The sequence below is a fragment of the Protopterus annectens genome, chromosome 4.part1 (genome assembly GCF_019279795.1).
Source record: "Protopterus annectens isolate FY-2018-M chromosome 4.part1, PAN1.0, whole genome shotgun sequence".
Taxonomy (NCBI): domain Eukaryota; kingdom Metazoa; phylum Chordata; order Ceratodontiformes; family Protopteridae; genus Protopterus; species Protopterus annectens.
In genome coordinates, this window is record NC_056734.1 from 116181086 (window position 1) to 116200940 (window position 19855).

Below are 19855 nucleotides of genomic sequence, written 5' to 3' on the forward strand. Positions count from 1 at the left end.
GATTGTTAACTTCATATACATTTGTTAGACATACGTAGGCCGCTAAAATAAAGAAGAAACACAGAATCAGAAGGACTGCTTGATTGTTTGTTTTACAAAGGTGAATGAAGACCCAGTTGATGAGCAGACTGTGTAAATGGTTGACCCACTACACTGCTTTTTGCCATGACAAATGGCTTTAACCTTCACAAGGCAAAATAAAAACATTTTCTGCTAGGGTAGCAGCAGCATCAGCAATATATTTCAGAACTGTTTTTGCAAGACATTTTAGAAGCTGTAACTTGGCCCACAGTGAATATGTGCACTAAGCTCTACAAGTTGGGTGCAGTCTTGGGGTAGGGCAGGCTTTGTCATGGTTGTGTTCCAGGAAATGTTTTTCGCTGTTCATCTCTTTTGCTTGATAGTCCTGCTTTGAGATTTACCCAGGTGTTACAGTCTGTTAGTGTTATGGTCTATTATTAACAGTGAACCTCTCTTCTTGGGAGAGTACATTTGTATACGTATACATACTGTAATAGTAGATCTTAAAAGAATGATCATTGCAGTAGTAAAACTACCCCCCAAGAACTGTTCATTGGGTAATAACTTATCACAGACACAATTTTCTATGGAGACTAGAAGGATCTAAGAATATAGTAAGACACCTAGTGTCACTGGGTTTATATGAACCCCTTGGACAATTACCAAGATTCAGTGAAATGTTAGTACAAGACCAGTATAAACCTTTACAGAGATAATGGACTGCTGTTAAAAAAAATCTCACTGGGATGAAACCCAAATGGGTTATAATTTGCTGTTACAGTGACCACTTTAAGATCTGCTGTTATTGTAATTTTACTTATGCACAACCCTACTTTCTTCTCCAGTATCACTGTTGTCCACCTTTTAGGGAAACATGTAGTATGACAAATTCCTATCTTTACAATGGGGCTGTTGCTGTTACTTTGACAGTTGTGGGGATGAGATCAGGTAGGCAGGAGTCAACTTTGTATCAGAATGAGAGCTTCCTTCATTTGTGTTTCAGTCTAGCTTTGCATGTGTCAAGGGAACCAAGATGTTGATTTCAGTATGCTAAGTGAACCAATATATACAATCTGCTTGCCATATTTTCAGAATGGCCCCAACTAACCTCTGGCTTCCTGCATGGGTGAACCTGCGAATAGGGACTCCATTACTTCCCAGTGAGGTGGAAGAGCTGCCCATCATGGCTTTAGTCTTGTCATCCATGGCAAGACATCCAAGGCTGTAGATATTTAGTTGAACCCAAAGTACCAGTAGCACAGGTAGACATGCTACTCTTGCACTAACAGATCAACCTCCAGAGATGATTTCTGTAAACAGAAATGCATAACATTTGTAAGCTAACTCAGATAAACTGTTCTTCTCCAGGGGGTTCAAGTTCATGCTGGCCTAGAGCAAAGCTTGAAGGGCAGTATGAATCAGAAAACCCTAGGAAGGGGAATGTCGCTATTCATCTCTTTGGTTGTAACCACTGGTGTTTACAGAGAATGGTGATGCAGGAGAGGTACCTATTGCAATTTATTTCAAAATAAATAGTATTATAAAGTTTTAAAGCAGCTTGTACTGCTACTTCCAGGTGTGCAGTTGATTAGATTTGTGATTAGTAACATTTTTAATGTGCTCCGAACAACTTTTAATTTGCCAAATAAAATGAAATGTATTCAAAACTCTGAATTTGTCTAACAGGAAAATATTAAGCAGGTTTACTTTGCTTGAACTTTTTCCATTACAAACACACAGAAGTATTTAAATGATAGCATGCTACTCTTAGGCTTAACTGGTATGTTTTCTACTATTCCTCACTAGCTGAAGGATGAGATTGAGAGAATGAGGGCGTTTTTATCTCAGGATCAAAATAAAGCAGCCGAGCGTTACCAAGAACAGGTCAGCCTGTTTAATTCAAAGCTCAAGGAGCAGAACACGCTCATCAAGTCACAGAAAGAAATGGTATCACTTTTACAAGATTTGTGTGCCTGATCTGCAGAATTCTGATTGTTCAAGACAAAATTGATATAATTATTGTGTGTTTCTGTTTTTTTCTGCAGATAAAGCAGCTTAATTCAAGAAGTTTCGAAGGTAAGATTTTCTTCATTTTTATTTATTAGTATTTCGCTGTGACTGGATTGATGCAGTAAAGTCTTGTCTGGGGCTGTCCTTGGTGTTGTTAGTACCTGTTTTTATGCTGTTTTTACTGGGCATCAAGGAGTAGATTATATTTTTATTTGTTTGTTAACAAGGACTGGCTAACCTAAAGTGGTTCTGTTTAGGGGTAGCCTGTTCAAGTGATTTGTTGGAAGTTGCACACTACACTGGTGGTGATTAAGAGGTATCAAACTTAAGACTATTTAAGGCACATTGGCATATTATTATGTACCAGAGTAAAAATCCTCCCCCACCATCACCACAACAATAATATTTGCTCTCTGAATTATCCAATCAGAGTAAAATTGAAACTACAATGCCCTACTTTCCCATATCCTGTAACAAACCTATTGCTATGCGGAGACATACATCACAACCCGGGTCCCATCTCCTCTTTTCTGCAACTGCCCAACTCCCATAAATCAATAAACTTCACTACTACACAGCATCAGAAATAAAATACCTGACTTCCATGCATGGATAGCCCACAACAAACCCAATATTATTGCCACAACTGAAACATGGCTAAAACCATATATTAAGGACACAGAATTCCTTCCTCCAGATTCACCTATATTAGGGCCGACAGACCCCCCCAAAAAAGTGGAGGCATCTCTCTAATATACCCCGTGTCCTTCACTGTTGTCCCATATACAGAATCCATCCCACAGTTCTCCACAGCCGAACTTCTAAGTTTCTTTCCTTAAAATGAATAATTGCAAAAACCTGTGTGTGATAGTCAGTCATTTACATTCCCCCAGGTAATAACATCTGAATTCTTGAGGAAATCCTTGCTTTTGGCATCTACTAACATAAAAAAAATGAGACTGTCATACTGGGAGACGTAAATATCAACTGGCTAGACATATCCCCATATCACTCTAACTGCAATATCCATCTGTATAAGGTTACCCAGCTAGTTAACACCATAACCAGGTCTAATAAAATTAATACTAATGGCTGTATCCTAGACTGGATTTTAGTGTCTGACCCAAATAAGATCACGTCCACTGGTACACTCTCCAACAGTATAAGTGACCACTTACCAGCCTTTATACAACGTGAATGGCCTTTATACAACGTGAATGTACCACAACAATTAATAAACATCAGTACAGGGTTACCAGAGATGAATCCCAGTTCTGTCCATCTATCTTTAACTAAAGGTTGCTTAGCATCAACTGGGATGCACTAAAATCACTTCCCCTTGATGAGGCAGTTGAGTTTTTCAACTCAGCCTTCCTCAGCATACTAAACAGTCTCGCTCCCCTTAGACAAAAGAGAGTAAAGACCAACCTGCAGTTGGCTAACAAGATCCACTAAGGATCTCATGAAACGCAGGGACAAATCATGGCAAAAAAACAAAAACCCATCTGACCTCACCCAATACAAACCGTTCCAAAACCAGGTTAATAGCCTAGTACTACAAAACAAAAAAGAACACTATCTTACAGTACAAAATCAACACAAACAAAACCCAAAGAAATTCTGCAGGTCTCTCAGCTCTTTATTAAACCCAGGCTCTAGTAATAACCCTTGCCCAGACCCAAGTAAAACACCCAATGAAATTGCTTACACCTTCAACTCCTATTTCATAGATACTACAGCCGATAAAACCACTACCATCTTGTCCATCACAGACCTCTCCACAGCCAACACCAGTACACCCCCTATTCCCAAGTTTACTCTTCCACGTATACCCACCTCGACTATTAAAACATTGCTTCTAAAATTCAAACCATGCACAAATGCCCCTGACAATATACCCACCAAATACCTGCAAATCTCAGCGAACTCAATCGTTTACCCTATCAGTATACTTCTCAACAGATCTATCCAAGAATCCTATGTACCCGTCATCTGGAAAAAAACTTATATCTTCCCTCTTCACAAGGAGGGGCCCCAGCATAGACACCACCAGCTCCCGCCCCATTGCTATACTGTCACCCATCTGTGAGATTCGAGAAAAATGTATTCATCCTCAACTTCTTCACCATCTGACTCACAACCACATCCTTTCCCCTACCCAACATGGATTTAGGCATGGACATAGTACCACCACTGCCCTCATATCGTTCATGGACATGGTCAGCCAAGCCCGTGACACTGGTAAAATCATATATTTACTATTTCTTGATCTTTCTAAAGCTTTCGATACTATATCCCACTCTCTCCTTCTAACAAAACTCTCTAACATAGGTACCTCACCTCAAACTCTAAACTGGTTCACTAATTATCTCACTAACAGGCAACAATCAACTAAATGACAGAACTCTTACTCCCCTTTCCTAAACACCCCCACTGGTGTTCCTCAAGGCTTCATTTTAGGCCCACTTCTGTTATCATATTTATCAATAACTTCCACACCACACTCTGTCAAGGCTCAGTCATCTAGTATGCAGATGACTCCACTATCATCTGCACTGCAAACAACTCCTCAGAACTACACCAACTCACCCAGAGCGCCCTCACCTCCACCGAAATTTGGATGTCTAATAATCATCTTGCCCTGAAACCCAACAAAACCAAACTAGTAATTTTTGCCCCCCAAAAGTCCACTCTCCTACAAAAAGAGAACTTCACCATTCAATCCCTCAATGGTACCACCAACGACATTGTACCTAGCACAAAACTCCTGGGTGTCATCATAGACGAAAACCTCACATTCGACCTGCAAATCCAGTCCAATGTCAAAAAGACACATCAAAAGATTGGCACACTCTACCGACAGAAACATCTACTTAGTGCATTAGCCCAACTTTCGCTTGCCTCTTCTTTTCTATTACCCTCTCTTTTATATGGTGCCCCCCCTCACCAACATTCAGTCCTCTTTAAAGTCCAAACTAGACTCATGCTACAACAAAATTGCTAAGTTTGTAACTAATGCCTCCTACTCATCTCACCACTGCTTATCATTACGCAATCTAAAATGGCTTGAACTCCCCAACTCTCTCATCTTTATCCAGCTAACTAGAGCTTACAGACAGGCTCATTCATAATCCATCCATGTGCCCTGCTCTATCTTCTATACTTAACTTTATACCATCCTAACAGACCACTCCGATCCACCAACCAACTGCTCATAAATGTAGAAAAACCCAAGCTTTCGGCTGGCCAGATGCTTTACTCCTTTACCATCGCAAAACTTTGGAACTCCCTCCCCCCAACACTTAGATCCACCCACTCAGTAACCTTCTTCAATACATCTCTGAAACAGCACCTCTCCTAATCTTGGCTGTGCACATTGTGCTAACACCACATCTCATATAAACTAACTTCAACCATCACAACTATTCTCACCCCCTATTCTACTACTCTGGCATCCTCCTTCCACACCCTCTCCATCCTGTCCACTTCCCTCTTCTGCTAACCCTCATTGTCCTACCATTAATCCCTCCTGTCTACTTCTTTCTCTTCCTAACCCTTGTAGACCTATCACTGAACCAGGCGAGACATTCAGATACTCTCGCAGCCTACCTTTAATATCATACCACCACTTATATCTGCAACAGTACCCACCAACTTTGCTGATTCCTGCAACAGGACTCATATAGCCTATCGCTCAGCTGTTACAATATCCTAAACATGTGAAAAGTTTAAATTACCTAGTCTCTAACTAATTCCTGTATCTGCTTTGTACCCACTGCATGAAGTGTCCTATATATAAATTTTGCTAGCTGAAACTCTTATGGCATGTTCTCATATATATACTCTGTATTGCTTGTATAATATCTTTGATTTGAGAATGATTACTTATGTACTGTTTTTTCACCAATTGTATAAGCTGCCAATAATGTGTTGTAAATGTCTTTATCAATATAAATTCTGTATTGTATGTGAAATGTCTTTATATGTGGAGCTTTTCTCCTCGGGACTCCACTGAAAATGGGCACTTCTGGCCCAGCTGGACCATCCTGGTAAACACATGCAAATAAATAAATAAATAATAAATAAGACTAACAGCAGAAACTCATTACCAACTTGTAGCATTCATTATCTTGCCGTACTGCTAGATGCGTAATTTAATTTTCTTCAGAGACCCTCTGACCTCTTCTCTAAAGCACTTTACATGCCATTTAAAGATTGCCAGGAGCCTTTAGTTCATAATTACTAAAGTTCAAAAGGAACTAATAGACATATACTTTATCCTTAATTCCTAATAAGTATTGGTGCAGTAAGTGTGCTCTGCTGACATGTACCAGTAACTAGGGATCTCCCCTATCCCCTGCTTTAATGAGATGTAACATTTGAAATACTTTTTTATGGATTCTGTGACTGAGCTAATTCTCTTCACCAGACACAGTTCAGTATTTTTTCTCTGAAATGCCTGTACTTGGCTGTGCATGCCCCGCACTGTCACTTTCCTGGATGTCACACTCAGATTGTAAAGACTTAAAGAATCATAGCTCATGAACTCCCAAGATCTTTTCTGTTGGTGTCACAGTCTGGATCTTAATCCTAACACACATTCTTGAAAAGTTATCATGTCTGATTACTAAATCTAAAGATTTAATATTTTCTGCCCACCTGGATGGGGTTGCATGCTTAAGCTTTCTTTGGCCATTAGCCATAATTCAGCATCTTTCTTGGAAAATCCTGTTCTTAAGAGGCATGTGTCTGCTTGGTGCCAGCACATTCCATGACAGTACAGACTATGTTACAGATATAGCTCCTGAGCTAGCCATTTATTCACTGTCACTTGCCCATTTTAGGTCCCAGTCTTGACACGCATGTGGAAAGTTCCTCCATTTAGTGTAGCTTGTTTGCTGTCAGCTTACCAATCAGGGCCTACACTATCATTGCCTTTATTGTAATATGATATGAAGCACTGCCATATAAGCCAGAGGTTCAGCCCTGTCATCTACAGATGCTGGAGTAAGACGGCCCCTGGCCTGCCCTGAGCCAGGAGCATATGGATGATAGTTTAGGAAAGTTTTCTTTTTTCAATTGAGATTCATCAGAGTGGTCCCAGGTATGAAAAGGAGCACTATCTCATGAACCGAGGTTAAAGGGGCTGGCTGCAAACTATACTTTCTGGACCCTGCTGGAACAGATCTCATCCTTGACAAGTGAGGAATTGAACCTATACTGTTCTTTTAATTTGATGGACAGTGAGGGGCCTGGAGAAGATGCTATAAAGGCTCTCATTGTGATGGTGAGTTCCAGGTTGTAGGCACTGCCCAGTCCGTGACTGATCAGATGGAGCTAAAGTCTGATGACCTTTATCCTCAGGGAGTTGCATCCCAATTGCAGGTTGGGTGTGCGTCATACCTGGTGCCCAACAGACTCTATTGGCTCAGCCTAAGATGGGGCTTAACTATAGATGTTCATCAGACATAAATCTCCAGTAGTGAGCTGTGTGCTGAAGCCAGACTTCATTCAAAAAAAAAATGAAATACACAAGCTCTTTTATGTCTCAGTGCTTCTTCAAGTCTGACTTCTGCACATGGTTCGCTATTGGATATTTATTTTTGTGGATGCTTGGTTTGCTGTTCCAGTGTGTTTTACTCTGTGAGTGCTGTACTGGAATTAACTTTCTGATAGGGATGGGAAAATCATTGATCAGTATGGGAAAAAGGTGTATACATCTGCAACTTTGATTTTCAGAATTTTGAATTGCCAGGCATTAATTTTGAAGATATGAGGACTTTTGTCTGCAGTTCTTGTGATGAAAAAATCTGCTTTAAATAACTTAGTTTCTTCAATTGCACAAACCATTACTCATTGTGTGCATTGTGTGTATATGACTGTGCTGATACTTCTTCCGGGGCTGTGGCTACTGGCATTGATTTGAGGGTTTTTTCATGACTCCATTATCATAATCCCTCAGATGATGATGAGATTTAAAATTCCCATTTGGATAGAGATTTAGTTTCTGGTCCCTCTGTTGCATAGATGTCAAAAAGTGTGATTAAAGGGGTAAGCTGATCCAGGGAATCTCTATTTTTTTTGGCCCTCCTTTTCCAAATCTGCTAAGAGATTCTTGAACGCCTCGTTCATTTTTTGACCAAAGGCAGAATAAACAGTCTTAACAAAATACAGGTAAACAGACTTTTAAGAAGATATGGCAGGGGGGCTTCCAGAAAGAAGCCATGAACCTCCCAAAATCAAGGACAGTCCAACAAGTCTGAATAAATATTGAAGAGACCTTGTCACCCCCTCCCACCCTGGCCCCTTGTTTTTCTTCCAGAAATTCAAAATCTCTATTTTTCTCTTTTACAACAGACAGTTTCAAATAAATGGTTCTGAAGATCATCAAGATTACAGATGGCAGTGGGAGGAAATTCCTCCTTTCTAGAAGGTCATGTCTTATCCTGCAGATCCTCTGTTTCTTATATCACATGCTTGTTCCAGGGAATGATAGAACCAGTTCCTCCTTCCCAGGTGGGGAAGAATTTTTATTCAAGGATGTGCTTGGTGCTAAGGGAAGAACATGAGTGGAGACCAGTTCTGGATCATTCTTTCATAAACCTGTTTGTGGTAGTGCCCAATTTCAAAATGATGTTGCTTCACATCCTCAAACTTCTGTCACTGCAAGAGAGTACCTCAGGACTGTGGTTCTCATGGCTTCATATGATTTTCATGATAACTCCTGGTAAGACTCCATATAAGAAAGATACATTGGTATCTGAAGTATTTTTGCTCCCAGCTCTGACACCCTTTGTCTTTTCAAATCCCATTGCTGGTGCTTGTCAGAAGAGATATCATTTGGTGGAGGCAACAGATATTCTTAAATCCAGGTCTCCCCTTCTCCCTCCCTGTTCCAAAGCAGTCAATTACAACAGATGCCCTAGTCTTTGGTTAGGGAATCGTTTCAGGAGGAATGAAAGTGCACTGCCTGGAGGACACCAAGAACAGATGCAAACACTTGAATATCAAAGAGATGTTTGCTCTGATCAAGTCAGTTAACTCTCTGAAATATTTTTGGTCCCTGGGACCTCTTCAGGTTGATACAGATGATACCATAGTCATATGGTACATCAACAAGCAGGGGATGGAATCTGGTTGTCCCCCCTTTGCAGACTAGCTGTCTTAGCTTGGAAAATAACGTCACAGAATTTCTCTACAGGCATCTGACTTTCTGTTGGAGCAAAGCTGTATGGCAGACTGGCTGAGAAAGACCAGGCAATCTCTTGAATAAAAACTAGATCATTGGGGGGGGGGTCTTCCAAAATTTGATGCGCCTGTGAGGTGTTCCTCAAGTAGAACTTCCTGATTCCTCTCTGAACAGTCAAGTTTCTGTTCCAGGACTCCATGCAAGAAGGCTGGAAGATGAATGCCTTTTGTGTTTCTTTGGCAGGAATGTTGCTGTATGCTTTTTCACCCTTTCCATTAGTATCCAGGGTAATTCTGAAGATTCAGAAGGAACCCCCAAGATCATCATAGGTTCATACTAGGCTATTTGCCCTAGGGCATTTATAAGCCTAGCCAGAGTATGTTTGGCTTTCGCCACCCATTTTAAATTAATTTTGCTATGCCCTTTTTCGAGGTTAGTATACTGTGCCTCTCTCTAACAGTGACACAGAAGTGATACCCAGGGTAAACCTACGTTCTCCCATCCACTCATCAAGATTCCTCTTGAAGAGAGTCAGTGAGGGATTCTGCCTAACCTGGACTGGGATTTTATTCCAGAGTGAAGGGAGCCTCTGGGTTATGAATCTGTCCTTCCAGCATGTCCTATTTATTTCAGTGCTGAGGTTCAAGTCTCTTGAGTGCGTAGCTCGATGGGATTTGGATTTTTTGAGGTGCAGCATGTCCCTTAATTCCGGGTTGGACATAGCTTTTTACGTCCGGCACAGATCGCCTCTGAGCAGGCGGTATGCCACTGAGTAGAGCTGGAGTTTCTTTAACCGGGCAGCATATGGCATCTGTTTGAGCCCTTTGATCCTCTTGGTGAGGTACTTTTGGGGTCTTTTCAGTTGCTGCAGGTGTTTGGTAAGGTACATCTCAAAAGGGGCATTGTACTCGATTATGGGCCTGATGAGGGATGAGTAAAGAGGCACGATGACCTCCCCTGATCTAGATGTGAATCCCTTCATGATTAGGTGGGCTATATAAAATGTTTTTCTAACCACTTTGGCCACGTGGTTGTCAAATGAGAGATTGCTATCAACTTGGGTCCTCAGGTCCCTAATTACTTCTTCTGTACTTAATGGATTACCACCTATGTGGTAATTTGTGATTCCCTTCTGGCCCAGACAACCATGGGTTCTCCCTTCTTTTAGGAATGGCCAGAGGTAATTACCACAAGCTTCTTCACAGACTGGATCTACTCACACAAGAACAGGGGTGTTTGCTACATCAATTAACTTCACTTGACTGCCTGGATGATAAGGTCTTAAATTCTTTTAGATACCTGTTTACTGAAAATATGCAGCAGGTACTAATGGAAGCAAGAAAGCCTGCTAATAGAAAATCATATATTAGCAAATGAAAAAGATTTTGTAGTTATTACCAACAACGTAACCAGGACGTGTTCAGGGCTAATTGTTTTCTGGTTCACAATATTTGTGCGAGTTACTATCCTGTGGCCTTTCCTATTCTTGTGTCAAGGTTCATATGTCAGCCATTTTAGCATGTGTGCCTGTGGATCCTTTTTCAATACAGTCTAATGTCAGAATGTTTTTGAAAGGGTTTTTTACATAAGAGGTCTTCAAGTAAACTGGTGGCCCCTTTTTGGGATCTTAATTTTGTGTTAGGGAAGCTAACCTGGGCAGCTTGAGGTTCTTAACCTAGAAAACAGTTTTACTAATTGCTTTGACCTCTGCAGGAAGAAATATCGGAGTTGCAAGCACTTATGGTTGAGTGAACCTATCTCATTTTCCATAAGGACACTATTTCTTTGAGAAATAATAATTCTTTTATGCCTAAAGTGGAATCCAAGTTTACTTTTTTGTCAAACTATCCATCTCCCTGTTTTTTTTTTCCTGAACCTAAAAATGAGAGAGAGAGAGAGAGAGAGAGAGAGGATATTTCATACATTGGATGTCCACAGGCAACTCTGGTACTATCTTGACAGAACTAAATTTTTTAGTTCTTCAGATCAATTATTCATTTATTTTAAAGGTAAGAAGAAAAGGTAGCTTGTTCCAAAACAGACTATATCCAAATGGTTGTGTAAGACCATTAACTTTAGTTACACTCTCCATAGCAAAACTATTCTAGGAAGGGTCAAGATACACACTGCCAGGGCTTTGGCTTTTTTGAAAGGGTTGGATTCTAGAAACTTCTACTTGGTCCTCTGCACATACTTTTACATAGCACCTCTCAAGGTCCGGGTCAGGCTTTGCTTGAACAGTCCTCCAGGGACTCCCAGACTCTTATCCTTTCATCTCCCAAATGTAGTAAGCTAGGGTAATCTTCCCATCTATTTAAGGCTACAGCCATAGTGGTCAGTATGATGAACATAGTATAGTACAGTTGTGTAAGTAATCTTACCATAAAAGTAGATGTTCAAATGATCACTACTGTAACCGGTCCATCCATCCATCCATCCATCCCCCTTGTTTTTTTATGTGTTTTTTATGCCAGGGTATAGTCACTTATATTTTATTGTTCTGGCATTGTCTTTTCATCCTTCCTCTTTCTGTTGGCAGGAAAGCTCTGAAGAGCTTGACACCCAAACTTGTCTGTTAAAAAGCTCAAGCTGAGCTGAATGACAGTTTGGGTGCCTGAAAGGTGCCCTGAACCTTTGCAAGTTGACCAGCTGTTATTTATCCTTGGCAACCCATATAGCTAAGGTTACTGCAGAAGTGGTCATTTAAACATCTACTATTATGTAAGTTTAGTTACTCAACTGTACTCTTTTTGGCTCGGGCCTAGACATTAAATGTTTTTTAAACACCTTTATTAATTTCACACATTTTCAACAGCAGGATGGGTGAGCATTTACTTACAACAAAGAAAAATAATCGTAAATATTTTATTAACTTGATGTATTATTCATGTTTTATTTTTTTAATAATTATTATCCATTATCGATTCCAACATTACATAAATTGTTCAAGTCCTGCTTCCCCTTGAATTTCACTCCTCCTTCAGAATGTTATTCAGCATGTACTGTTCTCAAAAATTCCACTGATTTCTGTGTAATTTTCTTTGTTTCCTAAAAATCCCACATCCTGTTTCTTTTTTTTTCTTTGCAATATTTAGTGTTTTTACTACTGCAGGTCTTGATTTTGATTTCCATTTTCTAGTAATTGCTTTTTTGGCAGCCAGTGGCATTAAACTTAGCAAGGCCATATGCTGGGCAATTCAGACCTTGTATCCCATCTCAAAATAATCACTTCCTTAGTACTCTGTAAGGAATTTTTTAAATCTGCCAGCTCATTGCACCCCCCCCCCCAAAAAACATGTTCCCAGTTACTTCTCTTTTTCTCATCACACCTCCAGCAGTTGCTTTCTACCCGTGGAAAAATTATCTGAAGTCACTTGTGGTAAAATATATGTATGCATACACTTCCATGCAAAAATCCTAAACCTGCTGGACTTTATTGCATACTTGGGAGCCACAGAGTTATCCCCCACTGTGTCTTTGTATATTGCAACTCAGTTCTCTCTTCTCCAATCTTTACTAACCTATCGATACAATATTTATATGCCATACCGATTATCTGTTTTAAACAGCAGTTTCTGTTCTAGATTCAACCAAAAACTCAATCAGAGCTGATTACGTACTTAGAATTCCCCTTTTCCTTTCCTTATACTTTGCTCTCCCTCCCTGGTAAGTTAGGCAGTCTCTAACCTGCCGACTACTTGGCTTTATCCTAGTCATCACTCCATAGTTATTTGCTCCCAGTATCTTGGTTTCTTTGCTGATTTTCTCCAGTAAATTCCATCCCCTTTCTTGCTTATTTACTATTCTCCTACAAACAACCCTGTTGATAAAAATCTCCTTTCTCTATTCTCATGTTGGCTTAGTTCATAGAATACTTTTGGCCATTTTATAAATATAGTCTTGTGGTGGCTGTTGGTGTCCTTAAGAGCCAACATCCAACATTCTACCCCTCTACCTATTTCATCATCATGCCTTTCCACTTTTATATACTCATAACATAAGCAAAATATTGCATCAGCCTTAATTGCATAGCTGTAAAGTATCCCTTCTAATCAGGCAGTCCTAAACTACCTTGTTTTTTGGGGAGAAACAACATATCCCACTTAACTTTTGCCCTTGTCCCTCCCAAATAAATTCCTTTAACTCATAATAGATATCATCCAACAACATTGCTGGTAGATGAAAGTTTGCTTGACCTCTACATAAAACTAAAGGGCCTTGAAACATTTTCACTGCTTATATATTGCTTTCTATATCCATAATCAAGAGCTTCCAATGTCTCAGTTTTTGTGTTATCTTTTTGTCTCTTCCATATATCCATTGCTGCCATAATAGAATCACTTTTAATCCATGCTCCTCGATGTTACTACTTATGTCCCTATAGATATGGGAGTTACTGAACCAATTTGTTCATGTGTGTACATAGTTTACCACTGTAGGCCATTTTTATCTTTATTTGTTTTATATCTTGAAAAGTTCTGTAGCACTGTCAAAATATTCTGGATTTATCAACTTCCAAGATGGTTGCACACTGATCAGCAGCTAAATTTTAGCTCTCCCAGTGTGAAAAAAAAAAAAAACTAAGAAATAAGAGCCAGTGATACTGTCAGCTTTAGTAAAATTTAGTTACTGGCTAGTGTGATGTACCCACTGTGGTCCAATAATCAAGGAGCCTGAATTCTCACCACTGGCACTGGAGAAGGACGTTCACTTGAAATAAAAATGGATACACCCAGTATTTCTAGATGCAGCTGTCTGCATCATGCACAGTTTCTGTTAAGAGCACGCAAGGAACACACTCACTCTGCGGTGGGTTTCTCTTTCTGTCTCCCTCCAGGTCCACAGTCAGACTCCCCACTGGCACAGCTACAGAACGGAGACTTCAGCTGAATGTCCAAGCCAAGTTCTCCACCAATCTGTCTCTGTGAAACCAGTGCTTCATGCCCCTGCTCCAAGCAGCTGACACACACACTCTTTGAGATTTCATTTTCACACACACATATGCGCAAACACACACACACACACACCTGGGAAAGGCTAGTACCGATTTACTAGCTATGCTCCCTTCTGCCAAGACTATAAAGTAGTAGACTGCCACCAGACACTCCAAAGCCAGTTACTCTAAGGCTGTTGTGAGGGTACCCAGTTATACTGAGTGACATTAATATTAATACAAATGGTAATGTTGACCAGTCAGGCCTTCAGGAGTGGCAACAGTGTCGCCAGTAGATACAAGTACTCTCAAATGTTACAATATTCTCTAAAGCACCAGCCACAATGAAAAGCTTAAATATATTTAGTAATAAAAGAACATAAAATACTAAATATCTGTTTATGGTAAACAGAGTTTCAGCCACAGGAAATATTAAAAATAACACAGGTGGACAGGTTCACACAGTTACAGAAAAACAATACTTAACTAATCTCACTATATTTTCCTGACTGAGCTAAAGAATTATTATTCCCTGGTTACTTGCTAGAGCAAGGCAAGATGAAGTAGGTGAGTTATCCTTCTTTGTCAGGTTCCAAAAACAGACTTCAGTCTCAGCAAGTATTAAAACATTATTTCAATGATAGATTACAGAATGACATCACATACATCTCGTCATCTGACTTCTGGTTCTCACGCAACACCCCATTGCTAGACACTGCCAGGGTTTAGCACATATATGTCAGTAATGCACACACACAGTTTGCTAAGATCTGATGCAGCTTCTGGAAGTCATAAAACACTTCCTCTCATCCTACAGGAGCTAATAACGATAATGGACGATTGTTGGATGGTGTGGAAAGGTGATGTACAGGTCTTACATGATTTTATATCTTATTTGAATAACAACATTCGGGGCCTACAATTCACTGTTCATTATGATATGAACATTATCACTTTTCTAGATGTTTTAATTACTAGATTATCTGACCATACATTAGGTACAGAAGTATTCAGGAAGCATCCTGAGTACAACACCATCCTTCATGCCTCGAGTTTTCACCCGCCACATGTTGCACGCAATATCCCAAAATCACAATTTATTCAGATGAAGCGAATTTGTTCTCATGATTCTTCGTTCCAACTACAGCGGAAGGATCTTATTGACAGATTCAGATCCAGGGGATACTGCATGGGTCATGTATTAAGAGCCAGCAATCTGGTCAATTCCTTAGATAGGCAAAATTTATTGAATTATAAGGACCACACTAGTACAAACACTGCATCCCTTAGGTTTACTACTACCTATGCCAGGAATACTAACCAGTTAATACAGAGTGTACACAGGCATTGGAATATATTGCAATGTGACCATGAAGTAGCAAATATGATACCTGACAGATGTTTATTTTCATTTCGTAAAGGGAGGAACCTTGGTTCTTGTTTTAATCATTACAAACATGGTGCCATGGATCGACAACCACAATATTTGCAGACTACATTGACAGATGATCCATTGATAGGTTGCTATCCATGTGGCCATTGCATCAATTGTGATAAAGTGAACAAATCTAAACAGTTTTCCAGTAGAAATTGTTCATTGGTTTATGATTTAGATTTTTTCGCTAACTGTAGTAGTGACTGGGTGGTTTACTTGGCCACATGTCAGTGTGGCTCATTTTATGTTGGTCAAACTTCCCGTCCATTCAGAATCAGAATTTCTGAGCACATTAGTAATATCAAAAACAAGAAGGCTAATAATGCACTTTATAAACATTATTTGGTTCATAAAACTGCCAAGTTTTCGTTTATGATTATTGACATAATACAGGGTAACAGATCTAATAAGACAGGGTGGCATTCTATTTTAAATACCAAAGAGAAAAAAATGGATTGTGAAACTGTGGGGATTATTTCCACCTGGTTTGAATGAATATTTTTAGACTCAACCAATGAGATTCCAGATGGGTATACTTAAGGTTCAACAATTGATGTTTTTTCTTTACACTGATGAAGGCTGTGATTTGATCTGGCCGAAACCGGTCTGATTCTTTTGTTGTTTTTTATGGTTTATTACCAATAAATGTGTTTCAGGTCACTGTATGCTGGCTGTTTTTGTTTTGGCTTCAATAGTTACTGTTTTGAGCCGTGCATCTGCCTACCGTGCAGGAGTTCCCTTTTTAAACAGAGTTTCAGCCACAGGAAATATTAAAAATAACACAGGTGGACAGGTTCACACAGTTACAGAAAAACAATACTTAACTAATCTCACTATATTTTCCTGACTGATCAAAAGAATTATTATTCCCTGGTTACTTGCTAGAGCAAGGCAAGATGAAGTAGGTGAGTTATCCTTCTTTGTCAGGTTCCAAAGACAGACTTCAGTCTCAGCAAGTATTAAAACATTATTTCAGTGATGGATTACAGAATGACATCACATACATCTCGTCATCTGACTTCTGGTTCTCACGCAACACCCCATTGCTAGACACTGCCAGGATTTAGCACATATATGTCAGTAATACACACACACAGCTTGCTAAGATCTGATGCAGCTTCTGGAAGTCATAAAACACTTCCTCTCATCCTACAGGAGCTAATAAACCATACTACTTACAGGCACTGCATCTCTGGCTTCATTCAAAACTAAGAGATAACTTCTTTATGGCCTAGGCCCAGTAATTTAATTTCTTACTATTTTTCAAGGTCAGGCGGATTGAGATTAACCTCTTCTTTTCCAGTATCCTCTGTTTCACTATATACATTTCAACAGTTACAATAATACATGTCAGCAGTTACAATAATACATGTACATTTCTTCTTCTGTCCAGCAGAGCACACTGCTGGTACATTTTTAACACAAGCAGCTTTACAAATAAATTTTTAGCACATGCATTTGTACAAATCAGTTTGATATTCAAATAGTCTAGAATTCTTTACTAATTTCAGCTAGCTGTGCTGGCATATGTTACACATCCACTGCCCTACTTCTCCTGGCACAGCTGCCAATATCTCACATCGTTACAGCTAAGTAAGTACACTGCCTGGATTCCAGCAAAGAAATTTGGGGAACTTAAAATCAACCAGAAAAGGTGAAGAGAAAACACTGGCTAGAAGAATCCTGCAGTTGTTCAGAGAAAAGCAGTTCAAGCTTCAGCTTTGGTACAAAAGATGGCTTCCAGTAATTTAAAGGAAAAAGTAATTCAAATATACACAGAGATGATTAAAGTAAGTAAAAGATTGAAGGAGTATATCAGCTTAAATAACAAAAGGATGAAAATTGAAGAACTTTAAATAGCTGTTCAGATAAACTGATAATACCTGCAAAAATCAGAGGATAGAATGAAGAAAAGGCTGGCTGAGTATGAGCCACATCAAGAAGTGCTGTTTCAGAAAATGGGAAGTGTTAGAAGACAAATATGTTCAGAGAAAACCTGAGATGTTCTGCTGTACCATAGAAACTGGAAGAAACAGACTGTATTAATTTTATGAAAGCACAGATAAGTGACTGGACTGGTATTCCAGAGCAGGATTTGTTAAATGAAAGTGCACAGTGAGTGTATGCTCAAAACCTGCCCATGAGAAACAGCCAAGACTTGTATTAGTAAAGATGCAATCACACCAGCAGAAAAGTTGAACCTGACAAAACTGTGGCAGAAAGGAAAAGTATTACAGATTGGACACAGGTGGGTATTTGTGGAAAATGATTATTTACTTTACACCAGACAGAAGAGAAGCAGAATTATCTCTGCAATCAGGGAATGTTGAGAGGCAGGTGTGAGATTCAAGCTTCTGTACCTGGCTGTCTTCAGAATATTTTTTTCCTGGAGGATCAAAGACAGTTTTGATGCAGAGATAGGTATGAAGGAAATAAAACTAGTTTATCCAAAAAAGTGGGCCAGCAAACAGAAAGGACTTGTTTTTCTCATTCTTCTGACAGTAGAGCTCATAGAGAATTTGCCAGTGAAACCTTTTCCGGTGTTCCAGAGGAAAATACGTAAGAGACAGAAAAAAGCACCGGAGTTGACAAGAAGTATAAGGAGCATCTTGGACTTGAACAAGGGTCTACTGTTGGGAGATGGAGATGAACAGGAAGATGACCAGCAGCACTGAAATTAGTGAGTAAATGGGAGACTGTAAAGCATCAGTTACATTTGTGAAATATGGCCTTGCAAGAAAGTGTCCTGAGAAAAACTCACTTTTTGTTGACTTTGTTAAACTTCTGGGTAGACTGTAAAGCGTATACCCCACCTTGTCATTAACTTTTAGAAGGAGAATAAATGAGAAAAAAGTAAATTTAAGTAAAATAAATTTTGTTCTCAGTAATTGTATAAAACATTGCATGATATACACTGCATGTTATATATAATAAAGCAATTTTGTGAAGTGTTTAGTCAGGTGTATTTTAAATGTCAGGGAGAGTCTTTTCAATTCCACACACCTTCTCGAACCGCAAGTTAAGCACAAAAAACACAAATCCAAGCACTTATACCAGTATTCCTTTCTTTTCTTTATTAGCTCTCGATCATGGGAATACTAGTAAAAGTGATTCGAGTCTTTTCAATGTCTGTTTTATGTGTTAAAGATATTAAAGTACACAAGTACTTTTTGTTTGTGAAATGTAGACGTTACAGTTTAACAGCAGAAGAACGAATGGACAAAAAAAAAATGTTGATATGCTGTAAACTTGGGCTGCTGGGGTGGGGTGTAAAAGTGCACTGATTATACTATACACATAATTATGATATTTTCTCTTAATTTTACAGGGATCAACGTCTAGATTGATGCTGTTGGAATAAGCTATAAGCACTTGTTTTTTGTAAGGAAATAAGCTTGAAAAAGTAAACAAATGGTGATAGCAATGAAAAATGCTGAGCTTCTTATATCTGCAAAGTTACTAACTTATTTTTTTTCCATTAGTAAATGTTCAGTAGGAGTCAAAAAGTCTATTGCCAAGGCAGCTCTGCATTTTGTTTTCATTGAAATTTACAAAGATTAATTGCTGACTAGTTTTACACTGAGACACGCTGTCCGAAGGTGCAAGTAATTCATCTTGAGAGTTTGGGGCATTTTCTACTGAAGGGAGTACTAAATTTAAAGGTAGAATGGCAAGCAAATCAATGAAAAATCAGTGAAAATAAACTTTGAAATTGTGGGAAGTACATAAGAGATAACAGCCTTAATACTTTAATGCATTTAATAGAATAGTGTACAGTTTAGTTTTATTTAAAGACTGCTAGTACATTTTTTTCTTGGGGCTAAAAGTTAATGTTTTATGAAAGTATACAAGCTGTTTTTCACATCTGTGAAGGGAATAGAGATATGAAAAGTACAGAACAGACACCAGTTGTTCGAAGTGGGAACACAGGCTGTAGCATGTGATTTAGCAAGGCTAAACCTAATTTCAGTTAGGTAAAGCCAGTGGATACAGCTATCAGGTTGGGGCAGTTGTTCCTATCTGGGGGGTACATTTCTGTTTTGAAGCTGTACTTAGTTTTGCGTGTGTGTGTGTTTTAAGTCAGTATGGGATGAGACTGTTCTCAAAATGTTTAGTTTTGTTTTTGTTTGAGGGTTTTTTAAAGCAAAAAAAAATGTAAAATATGACATAAGTTCAAAGGAAGATGAGAAGAGAAAACTGTATAAAAGATCAGCATGCCAAAGAATGTGTGCATGTAACAAAAAAGTTGGAAATACATTCAGAAAAA

General features: G+C 39.1%; 1 protein-coding gene across 2 annotated transcripts in view; it reads left to right on the forward strand.

Annotated features, from left to right (window-relative positions):
• DZIP1L (DAZ interacting zinc finger protein 1 like) overlaps positions 1-19855 on the forward strand; it is a 1070134-nt gene that overhangs the window by 618807 nt on the left and 431472 nt on the right. For both annotated transcript variants that reach the window (XM_044070018.1, XM_044070019.1), the window contains exons 8-9: positions 1828-1968; positions 2067-2097. In XM_044070018.1, the coding sequence (XP_043925953.1) occupies positions 1828-1968; positions 2067-2097 (172 nt within the window). The remainder of the gene's footprint in view (positions 1-1827; positions 1969-2066; positions 2098-19855) is intronic.